Source organism: Lipotes vexillifer, unplaced genomic scaffold, assembly GCF_000442215.2.
Source record: "Lipotes vexillifer unplaced genomic scaffold, Lipotes_vexillifer_v1.1 scaffold53, whole genome shotgun sequence".
Taxonomy (NCBI): Eukaryota; Metazoa; Chordata; class Mammalia; order Artiodactyla; family Lipotidae; genus Lipotes; species Lipotes vexillifer.
In genome coordinates, this window is record NW_006791814.1 from 1,783,250 (window position 1) to 1,808,133 (window position 24,884).

Below are 24,884 nucleotides of genomic sequence, written 5' to 3' on the forward strand. Positions count from 1 at the left end.
GGCACGAACCCGTATCCCCTGCATCGGCAGGCGGACTCGCAACCACTGCGCCACCAGGGAGGCCCGGGACCCTCTTTTGATAAGTGTTTTATAGGACTTATATTCAGCAGAACAGATTCAGGAAAATGTTAGACTTCAACTCCAAGTTCGAGTTGTTTCCAGGGGAATACAAGGCCTTTCACTGATTGAGGACTGGTGTCCTTCAGTTCTCCAGTCTGGTCTGTGATACTCTCCATGACTTTCAGAATTAAAAAGGCAGCCATCTTTATTAATTAGATTCTTATTTAGAACGATAAAATATGAAACAAACAAAAACAGAGCTTCTCTGACTGACGGGGATGGTGGGGCCTGGAGTTCTGATCGTTCCCCTTCCCCTCCCCGCACCCTTCACATAGATATGCTCCAGGCCAAATGGCAGTTCTTGACTAGTCTATGGTCAGGTTATGTCTCTGAGCCTTTGCTTATGCACTGCCCCTACCTACCTTTCTCTACCTAGCAATCTCCTGCAGATATTAGAGGCGCTGAATAGGAAGAGTGTTTGATGGTTCATTTTTTCAGTTAAAAGATATTCACCGAGGGTTACCTGTGCCTAGCCTTGTGCTAGGCACTGGGAAGGTGGAAATAAAGGCCAAGTCCCTGTCCCTGGAACAGCTCATGGTCCAGTGGGGGAGGCAGGCCCCTAAGTGGACCTTTAATTCCATTGAAGTGCATAAAGGAGTGTCAGCTAATCCCATTAGGGAGAGGAGAAATCAGAGAAGGCTTCCTGAAGGAGGGGATGCCTGACCTGAGTCTTGAAACATATTAATAATGAAAATAATAGCTAACGTTTATTAAGCATCGACTATGTGCCTGTCACTCTTCTGACTTCTTCAATGTATTAATTAATTTAATCCCATGATCAATCTTCATATTATCATCTCCATTTTAGGGATGAGGAAAGTGAGGCTAAGCAAGGCTAAGGAACATGCCCAAGGTCACACAACTAGTAAGTTGTAAAGTTACAGTCTAAAGCCTAGCTGTCTGGCTTCACAGTCTGTCCTCCTAATCGTATGATAACACCGAGGCTAAGTATTACCCAGTGGAAGGATGGAGGGATTCCTAGGCAGAGAGGCAGTTGGGGCAAAGGCCTGGGGACAGGACTTACCATAGTACGTGAAAAGAATCACAAACAGCCCAGGGCAATTCCAGAGAAGAGCGGAAGAGAGGCAATGACGGACGGCGGGATGGGGCCGGGGGTGGGGGGGCAGGCTGGGCGGGGACTGAATGCTGCAAGGCTTTGTATCCCACTTTAAGGCCTTTGGGTTTATCCCAGAGTCATCGGGGAGCTACAGGGAGGCTGCCCAGATGGTTGCACAGAAGAGGAAACACATCACCGGATGGGCATCTTGGAAGGATCACACTAGCCGCTACGTGGAGGAAGGATTTGGGGGGGGTGTTGGTGGGCTGTGTAGAGGGTGCCAGGTCCTCTTTCCTGGGCCAGTGCCCCCACCCCCAGCTACCCTGACCTTGGCTGTGGACAGCTAAAAATTACTCCTTCTTCAGAGAGCTGCTCTCAGCTGAACAGGAACCACCTCCTTTGGGAGCAGGGGATGGGCAGCTGGCATTCAGTGACCAACCAATTTTGTCGGTTTGCCCAGGGCTGAGGGGTTTCCCAGGACGTGGGATTTTCAGTGCTAAAGCCAGGGTGGTCCTGGGCAAACCAGGATAATGGGTTACTCTCATGGATGTGCCAAAGAACCCTTTGCCTCAAGATGGGTCAAACTCTGTGGTGTAACTCATGCCCCAGATCTCCCTGTGGGACCAGGCCACATCCTCGCTCAGCTCCTTCCCCGCCCTGTACTGCCTCCCTCACCCCCCTTCTCCCCTGGGTTCTTCCTCAACACATCATCAAGGGCACCCAAATCCCTGCCTCAGGCTCTGCTTCCTAGTAACCTAAACTAAGACTGGGGGCAAGACTAGAGGCAGAAGCCCCGTCAGGAGGCAGCTGCAGGGTCTGGGCAGGAGTGAACAAAGGCTGGAGTTAAAGCGCTGACAGAAGAACTGAAGTAAAAGATAAAACGGCTTCGAGAATACTCAGAGTTTTTCACCCCACCCTCCAAATCAACTCAGCCCCTGGAAGCCCTCGTTCAAGCCCACACCACCTGCACTGCAACTGTTTATCAAGGGTCCTCTCTTCCCGGTGGGACTGTGTTCTCTTCAAGGGACAGACAACACTTCCTGTTTATTATTTCTGGGTCCCCAGGAACTGATTCTGAGCTGATAACCCAGGCAGTGTTTGCTGAGCACCTGCCTGTGTACTGTGGAGAGGCTGGCTAAGTTGAGTTAATCCTCCGAGGCCCGTGGAGACCTTGAAGGGTGACTTCCTATGGGTAATAGCTTCCCTGGTGACTGAAAGAAAGACAAAAAGACAGCCTAAGAAATGCCTACGACTCCTCAACACACTGGGTGGGCTGCAGTTCCCCAAGGCCTCCCCTTGGCTCAGAGTCTGGGTCCCCAGTCACCCAGCTCATGCCCAGCACCAAGCGCCAAGTATGGTAGCTGAGACTGGTGTTTGTGGTGCTATGTTCCAGGCCTCAACTGCAGGAGTGCTGGCTGCTAGTGACTCACACATGTCCCCTTTTCTGGAGAAGTGCCCTCAGCCGACAGGAGCTGACCCACCCCTGGAGGTTACCCCGCAGTGGCTGGTCCACAGTCAGTCAGTGGACTGAGTAAAGCAAGGGGGCACCTCTGTGGTGTGTTTACGCTCCAGAGGCCCCCCATGGGTCAGGCCTAGGCTAGACTTTGCCAGAGACTCTGAACTTGCCCTGCCCCTTCCTCTTTCCTCTCCAGCTTCTCTTGCTGTCTTACAAGTTTCTCTGGGAGCGCTCCCTTGATACACCACGTATAAGGGAAACCTTGTCTCAGGCTCTGCTTCTAAGGAACCCAGCCTAAGATCACAGCAATGTACCTTGTAGCTGAGGGGCGTCCTTCCCTCCTGGCTCTTCATCTGAGTCTGCAGATATAGGCCTTTAGGAGCCCAGGAGTTGGAGGGGGCGGTGTTGGGAGCAAACAGCGTGTCCTGCCAGCACCGTGCATGCAGGAATGGCACCATGCATGTGCCTGCTTTGGCACTCACAAGGACTTGTCAATCCCCAAGGGCACGGCTCTCAGAGCACTGAAGTCCCTGGTGTTTTTGCATCCTCAGGCCTGTGGCCACTTGATTCATTAATGATGTTACTTTTAGAAAATGGCAGCTATGGTTTTGAGAACTGTCTCCAGACACTGGTAAATGTCCCTGTGGGACAGTCACCCCCAGCTGAGAACCACAGGCCTAGAACATGTCAAGATCTTCTTTCCCCTCCAGACTCTGCATGGCTCTTTCCCTCTTCCTGGGATAATATTCCTCCTGCTCTTCCCTTGGCTGGCTCTTTCTCATCCTTCACCGTCTGCTTAAATGCCTCCTCCTCCTGGAGGTCCTCTCTGATCACCCCATCCTCCTGTGGATTTCTGTCTCCCCCGCTTGGCATGTTTCCTCTGTGGCTTTTATTACCATATGTCATTTTTCTATTTGTCTGGCGAATTCTATTTGTCTCTCCTGCTAGACGCGGGGTCCTTTGGAGCAGGGTCCACGTCCAAGCCCCTTGGTCGCTGCCATGTCCTGGATGAACAAACAAGCCGGCTTGCCTGGAGGGCAGGCTGCACACAGCCGCAGGGAAGCTTACCTTCTGGACCGTGAAGGTGCGGATGATATACTCTGCCAGGGGCTCTGTTTCGATCAGGGTGACTTTAATGTCTCCGTAGACCTCCATGTCATCCGGCCAGTATCGCACACACTTCACCTGCGGGCAAGGACAGGGACAGTACGAGTGAGTGGGCCGCTGAGCGTGTGTGGCCACCTCATCTGGCTTCCCGTCCGAATAAACTCAAGGGTGACCTTGGTGGACTTTCAGTCAAGGCATTCTCAGCTGGCCGGGGAGGGCAAAATACACAGGGACCAGCTCACTCCTAGAGGAACTGGAGCCGTGGGGGATAATGGTGGTACCTTCTTTGGCAGAGCTCCTGGTACTTTTCAAATCCATTACCACACTAAGAGATCAACTAGATCTGGGTGAGATAGGCAGGTGGCGATCTCCCCACTGTACAGATGAACATCATACCCAAGTCGGGAGGTTTGGTGACTTGTCCAAGGTCACGTGGCCAGTTTTCTACCTTTGGCTGAGTCCTCTTTTTCTGCGATAGGCTGGGGCAGCTGAGTAGTATCAGCAGAGCAGAGATGAGAATAAAAGGTGGGAATAGTGAGGAGGTGGAAGCAGACATGGCTGGGAGAGGGTCATTAATATTACGAGGGGGCTGGAAGGAGAAAGGCTCGTTGTTGGGAAAAGGAAGGAAGGTGCTGGGCTCAACAGGAAGACGTTTGCAACTGCTCTCTGCCCCAGGGGTGGGTGCAGAGGCCACGAACAAGCCACTCCCACACCTGGTTCTGAGTCACATGCCGCAGGAGGAAAAAGAGATCATCGTTTTCCCGGTAAAAGAACAAAAGTATTACCATTCCGGGGGACGCCGAGCGGCTTAGAGTGGCATTTCCCACAGTGTGTCCCGCTGGGTGCTGATAGGTGTTAGGTAAAAAACAAGAAACAAAAACAAAACAAAAAAAGGTTTTGTGGTCAAATGAGTTTGGGAAATGCTGGATTAAACAAAGTTAAATAGGCCACTTTGCTACAGGACTGCTCAGCTCGTTCACGTGCTAACGCTAATGTGCTTTTCGACTCTCCGAAAGGGGCAAAGCGTACACAGCATTTCCCAAACGTATTTAACCATGGAACCCCCTGTTCGCTAAGCATCATGCAGACTAGCATCCCATGGAACCCACTCAGGGAAATGCTGATCTAGCGCAACAGGGTTTGGAGGCAAACGGATGCATGGCTTCGTTCTAACACTCTGTAGCTGAGTAGCTTCCAGAAAGTACTGAAACCTCTCTGAGCCTCAGCTTCCTAGGAATAACGATAGCTAACACTTACTAACTGCTTACAGTGTCTAGCTCTCCTTACTAAGTGTTCTGCAAATACTTTACATGGGTTACTTTAATTATTACTTATCACCACACCCTGATGAAGTAGATATTATTATTAGACCCATTTTACAGATGAGGAATCAGAAGCACGGGGAGGCTAAGAAAATTGCCCAAGGTCAACTGTCAGTAAGGGATGGAGCCAGGATACAAAGCCAGGCCATCTGAATAATTACCAGGAACATCGCCTTGTACAATTGCTGTGAGATAAAGTGAAGTAAATGCATAACGCACAGCAGTGTCTGGCACAGAGCTTCGCTCCTAGCAGGAGTTTCATGAACAAATGGCTCTCCTGTCCCCTCTCCCAATTCGAATTAGATTCACAATCAAGGGAATCTGTCTCCAGTCCTTATAGAGACATGTTATAGAACAGGCTGGAATGTGCCTCTGAATTCTTAAATCCTGGGCTGGACATTTTGTCCACAGTAGCTGTTCCCTGGGCCTGAGTCCCTGGGGCACAGTCTTGAGTAGGGGGAACACGACCACGAGAATGAGAGGCAGGAGTCAGAGATCATGGCTGGGTGACTTCAGGGTATTCACTCCACTCCTTTGGGTCTGTTTCCTCATCTGTAAAACTGGGCAATGGACTAAATAAGAGCGGGCTCAAGGACAGTCTCTCCTGGCCGTAAATTCCTGTTAGGCCACGAGATGTCCAAAGCCCTTTGCTGAATCATGACTGACAACCCGGACTCTCCCGCTTCCCATTATCTTGGAGGCCAGGACCCTTTATTTTAATGGATTATCTGGTTCTTGCCAGAAGAAAAACTTACCTGCCCTGTCTTCAGTTAGCTCATGTGATAAGTAGAGAGGCCCTATTGATTCTAGTGTCTGTGCACCCAGCGCCCACCCACCCACATGCCACAGTTTACCAAGTAGGTGAAAGCAAAAGCTGGGAAGAGCAGTCCCATTTCTAAGCCCTAGGAGTAGCTAAGGAGCACACAGGAGAGAGTGGAGACAGAGCAGAGTGAGAGACCAAGGTCTAAACCCTGAAGAATGTCAAGGTTTCGAGGAACAAAGGGTCAGATGCTGCTGAGAGGCTGAGTACAATGAGAAGAGAGAAATGGCTATTGGATTTGTCAACATGAAGGATGCTGGGGGTACTGACGAATCACTGTGGGTGGGATGGAGGGAGCAGCTACACTGCAGTGGGTGGAAGAGAACGGGAGTGAAGAAGCAGGGCCTGTGTGTGAGATTTCAGAGTCTGGCAGAAAAGCAGGGACAGGAGCAGCAGTGTGGTTCGCCTGTTTTATATTTTTAAGGGGGAAGGTACTCAGGACGTCTGTACGCTGAGGGAAATAATCTAGCAGTGGGAAAGAGAATTACTTTCCAAGTGAGAGGGGGAGAATGAGAAATTCTTGAGCAGAATCTGTGATTCAAGGCACTAGGAATTGCCTTTGAAAGGGCAAGAGTCACTTCTATCACATTAGGCTGCACCACAAGAAACAGCTGATATTCTACCATTTGGGGTCAACAAAAACAGCCATGTCTTACGGTTCAGCCTGATAATAGAGAAGAATGAGAAGATGGTTGTAGACACAAGTAGGATGCAGCTTTGCGGTGTGAAGATGAACATTCACGTCTGATGGCTGTAATTTCCTCAAAGTCTATGAGATGATGTCATCAGCGGAGAGTGAGGGTGGAGAAAGGGGTGAGAGGGTTTTGAAGGGAAAAGATGTTCCTCGACTATGAACAGGAGGGAGGATTTCTCCCGCGGAGGGTGCCGTGAGGGTGAAATGTGGAACGGGAGGCACTTGGCACAGAGAGATGCTGGGCAGTGGAACGCCAGCCAGCAAACTCCATCCAGGTCCCCACAGGAGGGGCTTACCCTGCCCACTTCCACGAGGTTTGTGACCATGACGATGCTGGCCGAGTTCTCCTGCCAGATCATTCTCCAGAAGTCCTTTACGGTCTCCTGCATGGGACCTGCCAACAGAGAAGGTGTCAGGGTCAGACTGCAATTGCAAGGAAGCAGACAAGAGGCTTGTCCCTCCCGGCTGGTCAGTCAAGGCTCCGGATGGGTGAGTAAGAAGGAGGTCAGCGATTCCTATTGGGACACAAGTAGCAGAGACTGGGGACTGAAGCGTGTGAGGTCAGAGTGTGCACGAGAAAAGCCACACTCCAGCTAGCAGGGTCTGCAGCGTCCCCTGGAAATGCCCGCAGATTCTCCTCTTCGTCGCCCTCCTGCTCAGACCCTTTCCACCAGCCCCACTTTCCCGCCAACCCATCACCTTATATTAGGGGTTAATGACATAGCTTAAGGGAGTTTTCAAAAATTGGGCGCCAGAACCTCAGTGAGAGATGGGAAGGAAATTGGGGTGGGGTGGGAGGGCAGAGGAGCTTCCAGGAGTCAGATGCTGAGAGCACAGACAGAAGATGCCCGATTCTGAGCTTGACAAATGCATTTGTCTGGAGCCTGGACAGAAAGGAGGGAAGAAAAACAGACAAGAAATGGGACACAGAATCTGAGAGTCCAAAGCAATTTCCTTGGAATTTCTCTTTCAATGTCCTGGGCCTCTATCATTTTTAAAATTACAAGAGTAATAAGTGTATCTGATACAGAATTTTGAATGCCATTTTTCTGCACAAATATATATATATGTGTGTGTATATATATTGTATTTGCTATAATAAGCATTATATCTACTATACGTATTTTCCCATGCCCTTAAAAACTCGTACCCGCCATGACATTTTTCATAGCTGCATAATTTTCCATAATATGGAAGTGTCACACTTTAACCAATCTACCAATTGATGGGCATTTAAGATTTTTCACTTTTTTTCCTATTAGATAACACTGTGAAGGGTATCTTATTATACGTGTCACTGTCCACGTATATATAAACATCCACAGGATTTCCTCCCAGCACAGTTTGAGAGGTATAGTCATTTTTAAGTCTTCTGATAACATCCTGGTAAGTTGCTTTCTAAGGAGCGTTGGCTGCCTCTCTCGCCCGTGCACACACCCATCGAGGAGATAAGGCACCAAGAGCTCCAGTTCCGAATGGTGGATATTGATGGCACATGCCTGAGGCTGATGCTTTTGGTCCAGGGCCCATCTCTCTTGACCATTTCCTAGTGACACCTCCTTCCTCTCTCCCTTACGTCCCTCCCCCCATAGCTGAACTTGTCACCTCCTTCCTTCCCAAACAAATGAACAATCTCGAGACCTCGGGAGGCTCTCCAGCCCTGCTCCCATGTGACTTCTTGGCTGGTAGAAGCTCATTCCTCTCCTCTGGTGTAAGGCAAGGGCCCTTTAGAGGAAAAGGAGGGCACCTACCTTGAGTAGCAATGTAGTGCCGAGGTCGATGGTACCCCTGGATGACAAAAGAAAAGTACAGTGAACCTTACAAACAGCACAATATTAATAATTATCCTTTCCAAGGCTCGGTCTCTTCATAAGCAAAATGAAACTAGCATTAGACATTTCCCAGGGCAGTGGCAAAGATTAAATAAGATAATGCATGTAAAATGCTTAGCCCATCACTAAATGTTAGCTATTATTATAGTTCTTGTGAGGGGCCCGTACAGGCTTGCCTTGGAGCCATGGACTGGGAGCAACAATCAGATGGCCATCAGTTATGGCTATGCACCCAGAAAAAGGTGGAGAAGGAATTTTCAGGTTCCTGTGGGATATCAACCACCACCAAGTCTTTCCTGAGCCGTGATTACATGCAGAACACTGTGCAAGGCCCCATAGGGCACCTGAAAGAAGAAAACAATCACCTTGCTGGCTCCTTGCATCAGTAACAATTAGAAAAAGATGCCACACTGCCTCTCTGTGCTACATGGCTGGGCTTGGAACTGAAGTTCCTTTCATTGGGTGGTGGTGGGGGACCCCAGGTAGGTGTGCCCTAGAGACTGATAAAGCCACTTTCAGATTCAGAGATCAGTTTCTGATTTCCCTGTACATTTCAGAGTCTTCAGTAGGCCCTGCTGGGCTCTGATGTGTGGTTACTCTGGTGCCCCATAATCCTAATCACTGGGGAACGGTTGAGGACAACCTTCTCTTTTGTCTGGACATATCCTACATGGAGGGTCCCCTTTTTTATTACAGAGAGGAAGTGTATCATATTGGGCAGAAGTTCAAGTTTTGGAGACAGATCTGCACTTAGTACATAACACTGAACGTAATTAGTATCTACTGAATGAGTAAACTCATGAATGAAAGGATAAATTTTAAAAAAATATGCCGATTATGGAGCGTGTTGGTGGAGAGGGTGTTGGAAAGTCCTGAAACTCCACTTTCTTTTATAGTTAACCACCTCAGGAGAAAACAAACCCGAAAGTCTGATGAACACCTATTTTTGTCTTAAACGTTGCTGATGAGTCTTTGTGTCCTGCTGAGGATAAGCTGCCTCAAGTTCCTCTTCTTTAGGAAATCAACCAGAAAAGCCATCTGCATGGTTCGTGGAGAAACAGACATGATGGTGTCTCAGAAGTTCTGGATCCACTTTCTGATTCAAAGATTCATTTCTAAGTCCCCTGTACATCTCTCTACCTCAGACTTCCACTTGCTCCATAAATATTTAGTAGGTACTTTGTAAGAATTACCTGGCATACTCTAGTAACACCTGGGTTGACCGTCAATAACAACCCAAGGCCAGTGTCATGGCTGCAACTGTTGGATTAACCACTAGGGATCAACAGCCCCACCTAAACTCTTTGTTTGAGTGGTCCTGTCCTCTTAGTGAGGTTGTCAGCTTCTTGTGGACACACACTGCCTCCTAAGTTTTAAAAAATTTTCCGTGGAGCCTAGCACTGTGTGAATCTCAGAGCAAATGCCCAATAAACAAGCTGTTGAGAGACCAACCAGAAAGGCAGCATATAGTTATTAGAGAAATGCAAATCAAAACCACAATGGGGTACCACCTCACACTGGTCAGAATGGCCATCATTCAAAAGTCTCCAAATGACATGCTGGCGAGGGTGTGGAGAAAAGGGAACCCTCCTACACTGTTAGTGGGAATGTAAATTGGTGCAGCCACTGTGGAAAACAGTATGGAGGTTCCGCAAAAAAATTAGAGTTGCCATATGATCCAGCAATCCCACTCTTGGGCATATATCTGGACAAAATTATAATTCAAAGAGATACATGCACCCCTATCTTCATAGCAGCACTATTCACAATAGCCAAGACATGGAAACAACCTAAATGTCCATTGACAGATGAATGGATAAAGAAGATGTGGTACATATATACAATGGAATACTACTTGGCCATAAAAAGAATGAAATAATGCCATTTGTAGTGACATGGATGGACCTAGAGATGATCATACTGAGTGAAGTCAGTCAGAAAGAGAACGACAAATACCATATGATATCACTTATATGTGGAATCTAAAATATGACACAAATGAACTTATTTATGAAACAGAAACAGACTCACAGACATAGAGGACAGACTTGTGGTTGCCAAGGGGGAGAGGGGGTGGGGAGGAATGGATTGGGAGTTTGGGATTACCAGATGCAAACTAGTATATATAGAAACAACAAGGTCCTAGTGTATAGCAAAGGGAACTATATTCAATATCCTGTGATAAACTATAATGGAAAAGAATATGACAAAGAATGTATATATATAACTGAATCGTGCTGTTCAGCAGAATTTAATACAACATTGTAAACCAACTATGTTTCAACAAAATACATTAAAAAAAAAAAAAAAGAAAGGCAGCATAACATGGTGGTTTTATGCACGGACTCTGAATTTAAACTGCCTGGGTGTGAATCCTGGCTCTGTCCCTTTTAGGCAGTGTGGACTGGGGCAGGTTACTTAACCTCCTTGTGCCTCAATTAATTTTTGTTGTTAAATGGGGATGACAGCATTTATATTACAGCCTTGCTGTTAGGGTTGTGAGTTAATATATGACAGTTATTATGTATCAGGCACTAGTCTAGGATTTAACATATATGTCTTTGCTATTATTATTATTTTGTTGTGTATCTGGAAAGCATTCATTGAGTGCCTACCATGATTAAAAAAGTCTGTTTTGGCCATCAGGGAGATCCTGAGATGGGAAGCCCCTCCCTCCCTTTTGCTTTCCTGCTCTGCCTATAAATGTAGTAACTGAGCCCTTCTCTGAGCCGTGAAAGGTAGGAAGGAAGATGAGAGGCACAAAGAGCTCTCTGTTCCTTTGAGTTAAGATGGACAGTGATTCCCAGGCTCACAGGAAGAATTAGACTATGGGAGTCTTCTTGAGTAGGCTTGGGAAGAGAAAATAGTACCCTACAGTGTGGAAAGACGCGGTTTCTCAAGTCCATCCTCTTCTGTCATCCCCACATCATTCCTTCTTGCAGCCTTCATCCTCCCTGATCTGGGCCAAGACAATAGCCTCATGCTGGCCTCCCTGCCTCCAGTCCAGTCCCAGAGCCCATCTGCTTCCTGCCAGAATCAACTCCCCAGTGTACATCTGATTATGTTGTTCCCCCACTTAAAAGCCTCCAGTGGCTCCCCGTTGCCTGTACAATAATGTCCAAATGCCTTAGCTTGGGACTAATCCCCTGTCTCCATCCTCATTTCCAGCCTCATTTCCAGTTGTCCCTCTCCGGGCCCTTCCATGTACCCTATGCCCCAGCTCCCACACTGCACTTCAAATGAGCCCTCCTTCCTCCTAAGCCCTGCAGGGCTTGGTAGATGCCCAGTTAACACCCTTACAATGTATGTTGCAACAAGTTTTTTTTTTTTTTTTTAATACTTTCTCCTTCTGGGCCATGGGGCAGGCCACCCAGAGCTGGGTATAGTTTTCAGCACAGACTGGTCAGTGGCATACATGCATGAATATGTCTCTGAGGTGAGGTTGGGGCATTCCCTTAAGGCCTTAATTGGCAGACAAAAGACAAAATGCATGGGATTTGCAAGATTCTAACACACTTCAACGTCAATGGGATGAAATTCTGAGCAAGAAATTCACATTTCAACTGTGAGAGTTAGACGACTTGGTTTCACTATTTTGTTCATTCGTTTGCTCACTCAGTCCTTCAACATTCAATTGACAGGTATTAACTGAGCATCTACTACTCTGTACAAGGCACTGGAAGTACAAAAGTGGACCTGATGGATGTGGGCTCAGATTCTGAGCAGCCTGTAGACATCAACAAACTGGGATAAGGGCCACCAAGAGGAAGATGTGCCAGGAGGCCAGAGAAGTGTTCTCTGAGGTCACTGCAGTTGAACTGGCCCCTTAAGCCTAGTTTGGGCCTCTCAACATCCCTGTTATTCCCATTTCATCCCTTCAGCAATATTCTCAGTTTTCCTACCACCCTCCCCACGGCTCACTGGCTATCTTGCTCTTCCTCAGAAGCAGCCATCATGTTTCCACCTATAAGCCTTAGCACTGGCCCCTACCCATGCCTGCTGTGCCTGTCCCCACATAACCGAGTGGTTTGCTCTCCCCTTCCATCCAGGCTTCTGCTCGGACGGCAGTCACCTCCACAGACAGCCCTTAACTGCCCACCCTGACATCCTTGGTTCTTTCTGCTTTCTCTGGTTTACTTTTCTTCAGGGCACTCACCACCAAAGTCTTTGTTTATTTACATGCTTATCGTCTGTTTTCCCAGTCGAATGAGAGCTCCCGCAGGGCAGGGCTGTAATGGGCTTGCTCATGGCTGTGTCCCCAGCATGGAGAAGTCTGCCTGGGCAGTCAGCCCTGATAAATGCATACAGAAGGAACGCATGCATGCTGCGTTCCTGTCCACACGTGGCATCCGAGTCAAGAGACCCTCTCTGGCCTCCAGGAACCCACGCAGTCCCCAAGAGGAAGCATTCTAACCACCTGACTCTTCAGCAATGGAGATGAAAGGAAACGTACTGCTCACTTGGGGCTGCTCTGGGGATTTCCCAAGAGCTGGTACAGAAAACTTCCTAACCTTAAAAGAACTTTGAGTTCACTTAAGTCCCACCTACACAGCACGCACATGGACTGCAAACCGGCACTGGGCCTGCCTCCAGCTGCCTGTGAGCAATGGGAAAGTGGTTTGCATCCAACATGCGTTTATCTCACTCCGCGCCCATGCATCTGTTACTTACTGGGGACCCAGAGATGATATTTATTTCCAGACTGGTAATTTATAACAGATTCAAGTGGCCAATACATTCTCGGGTGTGCAAACAAATGTGCCGGAGGTATGGTTCAGACAGGAGGACAACCACGGCCTCTGGAGGCCTTACAGGGCTGGCCCCATCTAGCTCATTATCCAAATGGAGTTGTTTTAATGAATCGTCAAGATCCAATTGTGGATAAATGATTCTAGCATGGGCAGTTAGCCCTCTGGAGTGCAGGGAGGATTTTGGCTGGGTGGAAACCAGGGCCAAGGGGTGAGCCCTAGACAGCTACCTAGGGTGTGTCTGCCAGGAATCCCCACAGAGACCCTGGGAATTTTGACTTTGCTGGAGTGTACAGGGGGTCACAACTGATGTGATCCCCCTCCCCTCCACCCCGTACTGCTCACACTGTGCTAAAAGGAGCTCATGCTTGGTGTCTTCTCTGTCCCTCCATTGACTCTCTCTTCCCTTCCCTGCTCTGCTCGTGCCCTGGGAGGTTGACCTGTATGAAGGACACCACGGGCTTCCACGCCCTCCAGCTGCTAGTTGGGTTTGGTCAAAGCAGAGCAGAAGCAGGAGCTCAGAGGCCATTGGGAGGTTGGGCTGTAGGTTCTTTTGAGTCTCTCCCTATCAGGTCACCATGGCTTGGCCTTGACTTTCCATCAAAGGCTACAGCTCCAATCAGGCAGCCCCCTGCTTACAGCTACTCTCCCTGCTCTCAGGAGCTTGAGAGCTTCCTGCTGGTTCTAGCCTGGGGATACTGAACTCCTGCCACTTTGCCTCCCCCTTTAGTTTCCTTTAATCCTGTTCCTACTGTTAATTAAATTCCCTTTGAGTGACCCTCTGTCTCCCAATGGGACCCTGACAGATAGACACTTCACATCAGTTGTGACATTCTTACGGGTTGGCATCATCCCATTTTACAGACATCAGAATGGGTAAATAATTTGCCTAAGATCATAAAGCTAGTGAGCAGAAAGGCCTGGATTCAGTGTGGCCTCTATAAGGACTGAATTCATGTCACGACTTTGGTCTCGTGAGCCCTTGACTCTAACCACAGCACAGAGTCCAGTATCACTTATTAAGACAGCATCTAGCAGAGACTTTGGCCTGTCTGCACAATCTACTTCCTAGAGAGAGGGAGAAGGTGGGCAGAGAACTGGATTCTAGCTGTGTGACCTTGAGCAAGCCTCTTAACCTCCAGCCCTGGCCTCTTATCCTTAAAGGCGCTCAGAATGCATTGTGATGATAAGAACCTGGTAGAAATGGGTGCTGTTATTAGTACTGGTGTTGCAGAGATTCACTTGCATTTAAAGCAATTTCCTTTGTCGCCTATAAAATACCAAAGTGCATCTTGGCTCTGACCGCAGTCACATCCTCCCTCAACTTTGGATTGTCTATCCAGGAAAATGCCTTTTGCCGGAGGTTAGCACTCAGGCAATGAATGCCAGATATGGCAACTTGGGCCAGCAGACCCCTTGTGGGCATGGCTGTCAGGGCTGCCACATCCACTCAGCCAGAGTCAAAGTCAAGGAGAAATGGAAGGAACCGACTCAGTTTGGTTCAGCATGTGCTGCCCGAGTCCCCACTGTGTGCTGCATGCAGGGTGGTGTCTTTCGAGTGGGTGAGGAGGGACAGGACCAACAGCCCTGGCCTGGGAGTCATTCGGGTCTGGTTTCCAGCCTGCTTCTACCACGGAGCAGATGCCCACACTCAAGCTGTGCAATGTCTATAAACCTCAGCTTCCCTATCTGGAAAATGGAGGTGGTCACCTATCCTAGAAGGCTATTGGGAGGTCTCAATAAACAGATTCATTTAAAACCACCCCTCAAAGGGCCTAAGCGTGACTCACTTAGAGCCCTGGGCTGTCGTCATTGCATTACCGTCGTTATTAAAGCCAGCAGGGCATGGTTGGGGAGGCACCGCCGATGCAGACTCCTGCTGTCCCCTCCCTCACATCCTGGAGAAGTTTCATAACCTTGAGAGCCCCAGTTCACTCATTTGGAAATGGGTAGTAATGGCATTTACTTTGTGAGTTGTGATACTAGTTAAGGCAACGTTGGTACACTAGAGGTGATCAATAATTCTTAAGCTACCACTGGCCCTTCTTGCCTGACTACCATCGGCTGACTCTCACTCGCTGGCTAAAGCAGCACTGTGTCACCTCCTCCAGGAAGGCTTCACTGACCACGCCACTCCCCTGAGGCTTTGATTTTCCTTTACGTTCCCATGGCCCCTGCTCTTCGAGGGTCTCTTTTCTTATCTGACTCCCTCACCAGACTTGAGTCCCTTTTAAGGTCTGTGTTTCCGGCACACAGTGGAGGATCTGCTATGTGTGAGAAATGAATACCAGATGCATGAGGGAAAGGCTGAAGGCATGATGGGTGAATGCTGAGTGCTTTCTCCAGGTTGGAGACAGGCTGCTCAGAACTGGCCATCTCCTTGTGAATTTTCTTGTTAGAAAGAGTCCAGGTGGAGAACCATTCCAGGTGTTTCAGACAGAGGGAATTCAGTTCAGGGAGCTGGTTACACAGGTGATGGAGGAGCTAAGTTGCAAAACGGAACAGTGAGGCCACCCAGAGATCAGCAATGGCAAGAGGATGTGGTCACCCCTAGAACCAGCAGATAATGGGAGACAGAGAAGTCGCCAGAGCCCAGGAGCTGGGGCCACCTTGTCGAGGCTGGATCACTCTGGTGGTCCTGCTTGATGGAGCCACAGATGGGATGCAGCCACTGCTGGAGCTGCCATCCCGGGAAACAAGAGAGGCAGATAAATACGATGGCTTCTCCCTTCCCGTCACCTGCCAATCTCCCATCGCACCTTCCTTGAAGGGTCAGCTCACTCTCCTCCCTGCACACACGCACACGCACGCGCGCACACACACATATGTACACGCACGCGCGCACACCGCTCACATGCACACGCACACACGCGCACACACGCGCGCACACACACATGTACACGCACGCGCGCACACCGCTCACATGCACACGCACACACGCGCACACACGCGCGCGCACACACATGTACACGCACGCGCGCACACCGCTCACATGCACACGCACACACGCGCACACACACGTGCACGCGCGCGCGCACACACGCATATGTACATGCACACGCACACACGCGCGCACACACGCGCGCACACCGCTCACATGCACACGCACACGCGCACACACACACGCATGTACACGCACGCGCGCACACCGCTCACATGCACACACACGCGCACACACACATGTACACACACGCGTGCACACCGCTCACATGCACATGCATACACACGCACACACACGCGCGCACACGCGCACACACACATATGTACACGCACGCGCGCACACCGCTCACATGCACACGCACACACACCGCTCACATGCACACGCACACACGCGCGCACACACATGTACACGCACGCGCGCGCACACACATGTACACGCACGCGCGCACACCGCTCACATGCACACGCACACGCGCGCGCACACACACATGTACACGCACGCGCGCACACCGCTCACATGCACATGCATACACACGCACACACGCGCGCACACGCGCGCACACACATATGTACACGCACGCGCGCACACCGCTCACATGCGCGCACACACGCGCGCACACATATGTACACGCACGCGCGCACACCGCTCACATGCACACGCGCACGCGCACACACACACGCGCACACCGCTCACATGCACACACACGCGCGCACACGCGCGCACACACACATATGTACACGCGCGCGCACACCGCTCACATGCACACGCACAAGCGCACACACACATGTACACGCACACAGACACACACGCATACCAGCAACACAAAGCAGAACAGGGAAGGACAAGGAACAGCTCTGAGGGCAAACAGGCAAATGCCTAACACAAGGCTCAATACACGATGGGGAATTCAAAAGCATGCCACAGTGCCTTATAGCTTGTCTATAAAAACACTTGGGAGTCAGAGGCACCAAGGTGGATCTCTGAGCCTTTCGTCAAGGTTCTTGGACTCCTAGCTGTGGTCCTCAGAAGCCTGGCTTGCATCGGTCATTCTGGGATGTCTCTCCGGTCCCAGTGACCATGCTTCCCTTTTACAAACTCTCTTACTTCCGTGTATGCCCGTCTTGGCTCCTGCTGTATTTAGTTCCTTCCTCCATATTGTCTGGAACACTGAAGCAGCCCCCTTTCCTAACTGGGGGTCTTATTCCCAGACCCTCTTCCCTCTCATCTTACCCTGGGTAATAGATAAATCATCCCAAAGCTCAGCTCTGAACCGGTCACCTCCTTGATCAAAAACTTTCCATAGCTTTCTCTTGCCTACAAAATAAAGTCTGACTTCCTACGTTTGATCACAAAGCATCGGTGATCTAGCTCCAACCTTATTTTCCACTATCCCCATTATAGAGTCTCTGCTCCCCTCAAACTGAGCTGCTACTTACCCTCTGCTACATCTCAGCTTGTGCTTTTCTTTGGCAGAGGCCCATCTTCCCCCTCTTTGATTTTAAATTCTACCTGTGCTTGAAGTTTTGGTTCACATCACACTTCGCATTCCTGATAGAAGAGTGACTTTTTCCCTCCCACCTCTGAATCCCTGTAGCATTTTATCTGAACTCATGACACTCACCACTTTCTAGTCTGCCCTGGAATTATTGATGTGCACAGCTTATCTTCCTGCTAAGGTTTTAGAGGGTAGAGACCATGGCATTTTTAGCTTTATGGTTCCTATAGCATCCGACATACAGTAGGTATTCTGAAATTTTTGTTGCATAAATGGCTGTGCCTTCAAATCAATGAATGAATGGGTAAACCGACATACATACAAAAGAATTAATGGGTGAATGAACAAGACTGGCAATCCTGGGTTCCCACAGAGCAGGCTACTCCAGCCAGCCTGAAAGTGGATGCAGCTTTAGATGGCTAATCAGCTTGGGTTACACTAGTTACAGGGAGGAGCCAGACCCTCTGGACCTGTTGTAGGAGGGCCACTGTCTGGGGGAGCGGCTGGGGGCACAGCCACAGATCTTGAGCCTACCGCAGCCAACCCCAAAACCCAGCTGCCCAGCCCCGTGGAGAGCCTCACATCAATGTAGTTGGCGTTGATGTAGTCGGAGTGTGGGTCTCCATCCAGCACCAGCAGCCTCACTCGAGAATGGTCATCTGCACAGAGAGAGCAGAAAACAAGGGGCTGGGTGATGCTCTGCCCTGCTTCGGGTGAGCTCTGCCCTGCTTTAGAGCCACCATTTATCAATCATCATGTACCGGGCACCATGCTACTGACAGACACGCTCTCATTTAACCCCTAGCATCACCCTCAGTTATTATCCCCATTTACGGATGAGGAAGTTGAGGCTTAGGGAGATTACTGTGCCTTAAAAAAGGGCCTGTATATGCTGCTTCTCTTTTTTTCCACCTGCCCTTCTGATTCTGGTTTTGTCATTACCTACTGGGGAGAGTGACCTGCTTCTTTAAATCTTAGTGATTTTTGTCATTAAAATGGGGATGGAAATGCCTTCTCCAGAGGACAACACAGGAAAGACCATGTGAAAACACTCAGATCCAAATTAATATGCCCCATTTTCCTGCTTGCTTAAAACTGGCATATTTACCTATTTTCCACAAGTGCACAAATGCTTGCCTTTTGCCTCTTGGAATATTGCTGCAAATAGACCGTCGGCCACATATTGTTATCAATATTATCATTCAAGTGAAGCCGACTAAATCATTAGATTAAAAGAGGTCATCAATAACTAAAAATTGTGTTACAGAGAATACCATTTCGAAAACAATCCAGGCACAAACAAGATTTGCAGGCTTTAGTCAATGGCACGCTTACTTCAAATAACACCAAATAAAAATGATTAAAAGAAAAACCTATTACAGCAGAAGAATCAGGCTAATCCTTTACAGTTAATTACAGTGAGCTCCGATATGCTAGAGGACACGCAAACAGAACACCTGGGTTGGGTCTGGTGGGGGGAGGGGCTCAGCTTTCTGTCCCCGTCACTATGCACTTATCACCGCGTGTTGCTGCATCCACTGGCCAGGCCACCTTACTCTAGGTCAGGGCTAGGGCTCCCCATAAGTGGACTGGAGAACTCTGGGCACCCCCAAGGGTTTATGGGGATCAAGGAAGTCGGGTCACCAAATCCCATTAGCTTTTTCCAGAACTTTGCAGTTTACAAGGCCATCTATTACTACTAACTGGAAACCCCATGAACAGGGACACTAGGTGTTTTTCTCCTTGTTCTATCCTCTGCACGTACCTGTGACAGGTACTCAATATGTACTTGGTGAGTATATGAATGGATTATCTCATTGGACTCTCGCAGTGACCCTGGGAGAGAAGTAAGACGGATGCTGTTAACCTTTGTTACAAATGAGGAAACTGAGGCTCCCAAGGATTGACTGGCCACATGGCCAGTGGGTGGTGGAGCTTGGAAGAGTGGGGTTCTCTTAACTCTGAGCTCAGACACTCCTGATTCCCCAGAGGGGTCTAAGCAGGATAGCAGAAAGTACTTCGAGGGTACACAGCAGAGGGAATTAATGACAGAGAAGTGGTTACCTGGGTGATGGAAGAGCTGAGAGGCTAAAGGGAGGAGGGAGAAGTAACTCAGAGCTAAACATCAACAAGCAGACACTGCCTCCCCAGGGTCGGTGGGACAGAGGGGGGAAGCCAGGGCACCAGAGCCCAGGGGTGGGGGCCACCTGTGGAAGCTGGAGCTGCAGTGGGCCCCTCTGGTGGGAGCTGGAGAAAGAAGGAGACTCCCTCACTGTTCAAGAAGGTGCCTCTGATTGGGACAGAGAGGGAGAAATACCCCGGCTTCTTCCTTTCTCCCACCTTCCAATCTCCCACCAGTGCACGTCACTGGCCAAACAGCAGCCAGCTGACAAGAGAGGCTGAGAAATGCAACCTGCAAGGGTCAGATCCCTATGACGGAAAGCTGAGCAGGAGAAGGCAAGGAATGGGACCAAGGATGGACAAGCAGACCGGGGCTGGACAGGACACCGCCCCACATCCATTCATTCATTAACTAATTAATCAATTCAAAAATAGTTAAGTGAGCATCTGCCATATGGCAGGCACTGTGCTAGATACTGAGCTACACTGGATGCCATGTTTCCTACTCATCATGGGGAAGAGTTTCCGTGGAATCAACCAGAGGGAGTGGGAGGGAGGTCTAAGTGATCCCTTTGGGTGGGTGGTGGAGTGGGGTGTGAAGTGAGGAAGGAGTTTGAAGCTAATCTTTATGGAGTTGATGGCAGATACCAGAGGCTTCACATACATTATCTCACTCAGTCATTTATTCCTCCAAATTGCTCCACAGATTATTATACTAATGATGTAGTATTTTTATTCTTCCCATTTCACAGATGAAGAAACTGGGGCTCAGAGAGATTAAGCAACTTTCCAACATTACACGGCCTACAAGTGGCTGGGATTCTATCTTAGGACTGTCTGACCCTGAATCCCTGCTCTGTTCACACGATATGCTGTCCCTGGACTTCTAGCATCTCGCAGGTACTGGAGTCTGTGCAAGTGTCTGGTCCCCAGCTCCTGCAGTGGGACGTCCTGGGGGACATCCACCCAGCAGGGGTTCAGACAAGACCCAGCAGCTGACTCTGAGCTCAGACTGTTAAAAGCCTTGTTACCAGCGGTTACCAAAACTGTAAGGCTCAAAAAAGTGAAAAATGTGTAATGTGTTTTCACTCATTGGTCTCACTAATGATTTATCGATTCAAAAAAATCTCCTTTATTTATTGAGTTATGCCTGCCCTTGAGGTCTAAAGCACTGGAAACAGATATTCTGGTGTAAAACGTTGAAAGGGAATTTTCATTAATATAAAATGAAATTGAAAGTCTGAAAGCAAATATGATTAACAAGAAAAAGAAAAGAAACAAACTTATTTCTTTTAGTTAAATATTCTTAAAGATGAGAGGTGCCCCTAACCACCAGATGATGGCGTTTGTCAATTTCACCTCTTTATTCATTTATTAAGAACAAATTCACTGAGCACCTACTACACACAGGCTTGTTGAAGGGACTTGGAAAGTATTTTCCAAGTGCTCAGGGAGTTTGTCAATGTAGTGGGGGAGACAGACTGTACGCAGAAGTGAAATTTCAAGGTCTAGAAAGTGGGGACTAGAGGGCTTTGTGAAGTGATATGTGAATGAGGAATTGAAAGTAAGGCTTGACCAACGGGCAGTGAGGAAGGGTCTTTCCATCAGAGAGAACAGCAAGAGTGAGAGCAGAGGTCCTGGAAAAGCAAGCATACTGGCGACCTGCAAACAGCTTCTTGTCTTGTGAACATGGAATGGGAGGCAATTAGCAGTGGGAGAAGAGGCAGAGGAGGTAGGTGGGGTTAGATTGAGGAGGGCTTTCTACGCCCTATTCAGGTACTTAGATGCAAGTCACCATGCCGGGCTCTGCAGAGCATCCAAATAGAGACTATCTTCTGAGACTGTGAAAGGGTACTTTAGTACAAAATGATCAAGATTTATTCCCACCTGGGCTAACCTGTGGCAAGTAGGGCAGCAGACGTGGTGACGGTAGGTCTGAAGCTATGGGTCAGATCTGGGTTCAGATCTTAGCTCCATCACTTAGCAAGTCAGTTGATCTCTCTAAGCCTTGGTTTTCTTAGGAAAATGCTATATGGCTCAATACTATATAGCTCACAGAATGTTGGGAGGATTAAATGAGAAAATGCAGGCATGAAAAGTGTGAGGACGTTAAGAGAATGAAAAGATGAGCCACAGATTGGGAGAAAACGTTTGAAAAAGACTACCCGATAAAGGAGTTGTATCCACAGTATACAAAGACCTCTTAAAACTCAACAATAAGAAAACAACCCAATTAAAAAATGGGCAAATGATCTGAACGGACACCTCAAGAAAAAAAGATATATGGATGGCAAATAAGCATATGAAAAGATGTTCAGTATCACATGTCATTAGGAACTGCAAGTTAAAACAACAGAAATATACCTCTACTCACCTACTAGAATGGCCAAAATCCAGAACCCTGACAACACCAAATGCTGGCGAGGATGTAGAGCAACAGGAATTCTCACTTATTGCTGATGGGAAAGCAAAATGGTAGAGCCACTTTGGAAGACAGTTTGGAAATTTCTTCCAAAACCAAACACACTCTTATCATATGATCCAGCAATTACTGTCTGGTATTTACCCAAATGAGCTGAAACATACGTCCACACAAAAACCTGCACATGAATGTTTATAGCAGGTTTACTCACAACTGCCAAAACTTAAGAAAAACCAAGATGTCCTTCAATAGGTGAATGGACAAACAAGTCACGGTACATCCACGTCTTTGGTAATATAAAGAAATGAGTTCTCAAACCAGGAAAGGACATGGAGGAAACATAAACGCATACTGCTAAGTGAAAAAACCCAGCCTGAAAGGCTTCACAGTGTATGATTCCAACCCTGTGACATTTTGGAGAAGGCAAAACTATGGAGGCAGTAAGAAGATCCATGGTTGCCAGGGACCTGTGGGGAGGGATGACTAGGTAGAGCACAGGGAACTTTTAGGGCAGTGAAACTTCTGTATAATACTGTAATTGTGGATATGTGTCACTGTACATTTTTTAAATCCTACAGAACTGCACAACACAGAGTGGACTCGAAGGTAAACTATGGACTTTAGCTAGTAATAATGGATCGCAAGGCACAGGGAGATCAGCTTGGTGCTTTGTGACCAGCTAGAAGGGTGGGATAGGGAGGGTGGGAGGGAGGGAGATGCAAGAGATATGGGGATATATGTATATGTATAACTGATTCACTTTGTTGTAAAGCAGAAAGTAACACACCATCGTAAAGCAATTATACTACAATAAAAATGTTGAGGAAAAAAAAACACTAAAAAAAAAAAAGAAGATGTGGTATATGTATATGTGATGGACTATTACTCAGCCATAAAAAAGAATGAAATTTTGCCATTTGCAACGACATATATGGACTTGGAAGGTATTATGCTAAGTGAAATAAGTCAGACAGAGACAGACAGATACTGTATGATATCACTTATATGTGGAATCTAAAAAATACAACAAACCAGTGATTATAACAAAAAGGAAGCAGACTCACAGATACAGAGAACAAACTAGTGGTTACCAGTGGGGAGAGGGAAGGGGGAGGGTCATTATAGGGGTGAGGGATTAAGCGGTACAAACTGTTATGTATAAAATAAGCTACAAGGATACAATGTACAACACAGGGAAAATAGCCAGTATTTTATAATAACCATAAATGGAGTATACCCTTTAAAAATTGTGAATCATTATATTGTACACTTGTAACATATAATATTGTACATCAACTAAACTTCAATAAAAAAATGAGATACTACCTTATTAAAAAAAAAGGATCAATATTGGTTCACCAATTGTAACAAACGTATCACACTGATGCGAGATGTTAATAACAGGGGAAACTGAGGGGGGATGGGAGGTAGGAGTAAACAGGAACTCTGGACATTCCGCTCAATTTTTCTGAAACTAAAACTGCTCTTAAAAAAAGTGTGAGGACAGTGCCTGGTATGCAGCAGGTGCTTAATGAATGGCGGTTCTGGGCTGGATGTGAGGCAGGCAGCGAGCTGATGGAGGAGACGGTTAGAGACTTAGTGCTTCCCATTTGCCCTTCTGTACAAAATGTAAATCCATCTTTCTACAGAGGCAAAGAGTTACTGTGCGTATTCATGAAAGGGCAGAATTCAGCTATAGGTCCACCAGAAAGGCATTGCAAGGAGTAGCACTGCCTCCATGGTTGATTTATTCCTTCTGGGAGACGCTAATATTATTCTGTGTCCCCTTCTCCTTCTAACTTTATATCATTAGAAGGATAAAAAAAATTGTGTTTGTCCACATGCACATGAAGAAAGATGGGGCAGTGGGCGATGTAAAGGAGTTTATACAAAGTAATTTACAAGCAGCCCAGAAAGTTCATTATGCTCTATCTACATTTTGCAAGCTTGAGAAACAGCTGATCTGGCACTCCTTGTTTGATATTCAAGACGAGTGAAGAAGTCATATAGAGGAGAAACAAACTCCTCAACGGTGAGGTAAGAGGAGGTGCAGGAGCCTGGCTTCACCCAGCTCTCAGCTGAGGTAGGAGGTGGGCCAGCACTGGCTTGCACGGAGGAGGAGAGAACCAGTGGCCACTGGTAGAGAGGAGGCACAACTGCAAAGACACGGAGATCCAAAGAGCTCCCTGGAACACAACTCAAGGGGAACAGAAATACTGCCCCTGTAGAATCAATCTGTTCCTTGTAGTTTTCGAACAAAGCCCAGCGGTAGGTTGTAAAAGTTTAACAAAGAGCTCTCTAGAGGAAGAAATGGCCCTGATCTGTAACATCTGATTTCTGTGATAGAAATACTCCCACCATGACGGATTTCAAGCTACCAACATGGTATCAACTGGCTCACAAAATTCCTGAAAAAGTTAACCATCATCTCTTGCAAGCTGGTATGAATCAGTTCCAAGATATCACTGACAAGAGAACAAAGCCTGACCAGACCCCACAATGCCTTGCATGATCTGGTTTGGGACCTATTTCCCAAGTCCAGCCTCATGCCCCCCTCCCCACATATTACTCTGAAAACCGTGCCCTTCTTTCTGTTGCTCAAATGCATGATGTCCGCTCTGACCACAGGGCCTTTGCACATGAAAGGAATGCCCTCAACCCCATAAGGCTGGCAACGTCTCATTCTGCAGCTCCATCTTCCTCCCTCAGGAAGCCTTCTATGATCTCTCCACCCCAGGCTCCAATAGCT

General features: G+C 48.0%; 1 protein-coding gene across 1 annotated transcript in view; it reads right to left on the reverse strand.

Moving 5' to 3' along the window:
- The window catches only part of PTPRT (protein tyrosine phosphatase receptor type T), an 804,737-nt gene that overhangs the window by 35,607 nt on the left and 744,246 nt on the right, over positions 1 to 24,884 (reverse strand). The window contains exons 20-23 of the mRNA XM_007464800.1: positions 18,175 to 18,251; positions 8,328 to 8,364; positions 6,873 to 6,970; positions 3,702 to 3,818 (exon numbers count right to left, since the gene is read on the reverse strand). Of these exons, the coding sequence (XP_007464862.1) occupies positions 3,702 to 3,818; positions 6,873 to 6,970; positions 8,328 to 8,364; positions 18,175 to 18,251 (329 nt within the window). The remainder of the gene's footprint in view (positions 1 to 3,701; positions 3,819 to 6,872; positions 6,971 to 8,327; positions 8,365 to 18,174; positions 18,252 to 24,884) is intronic.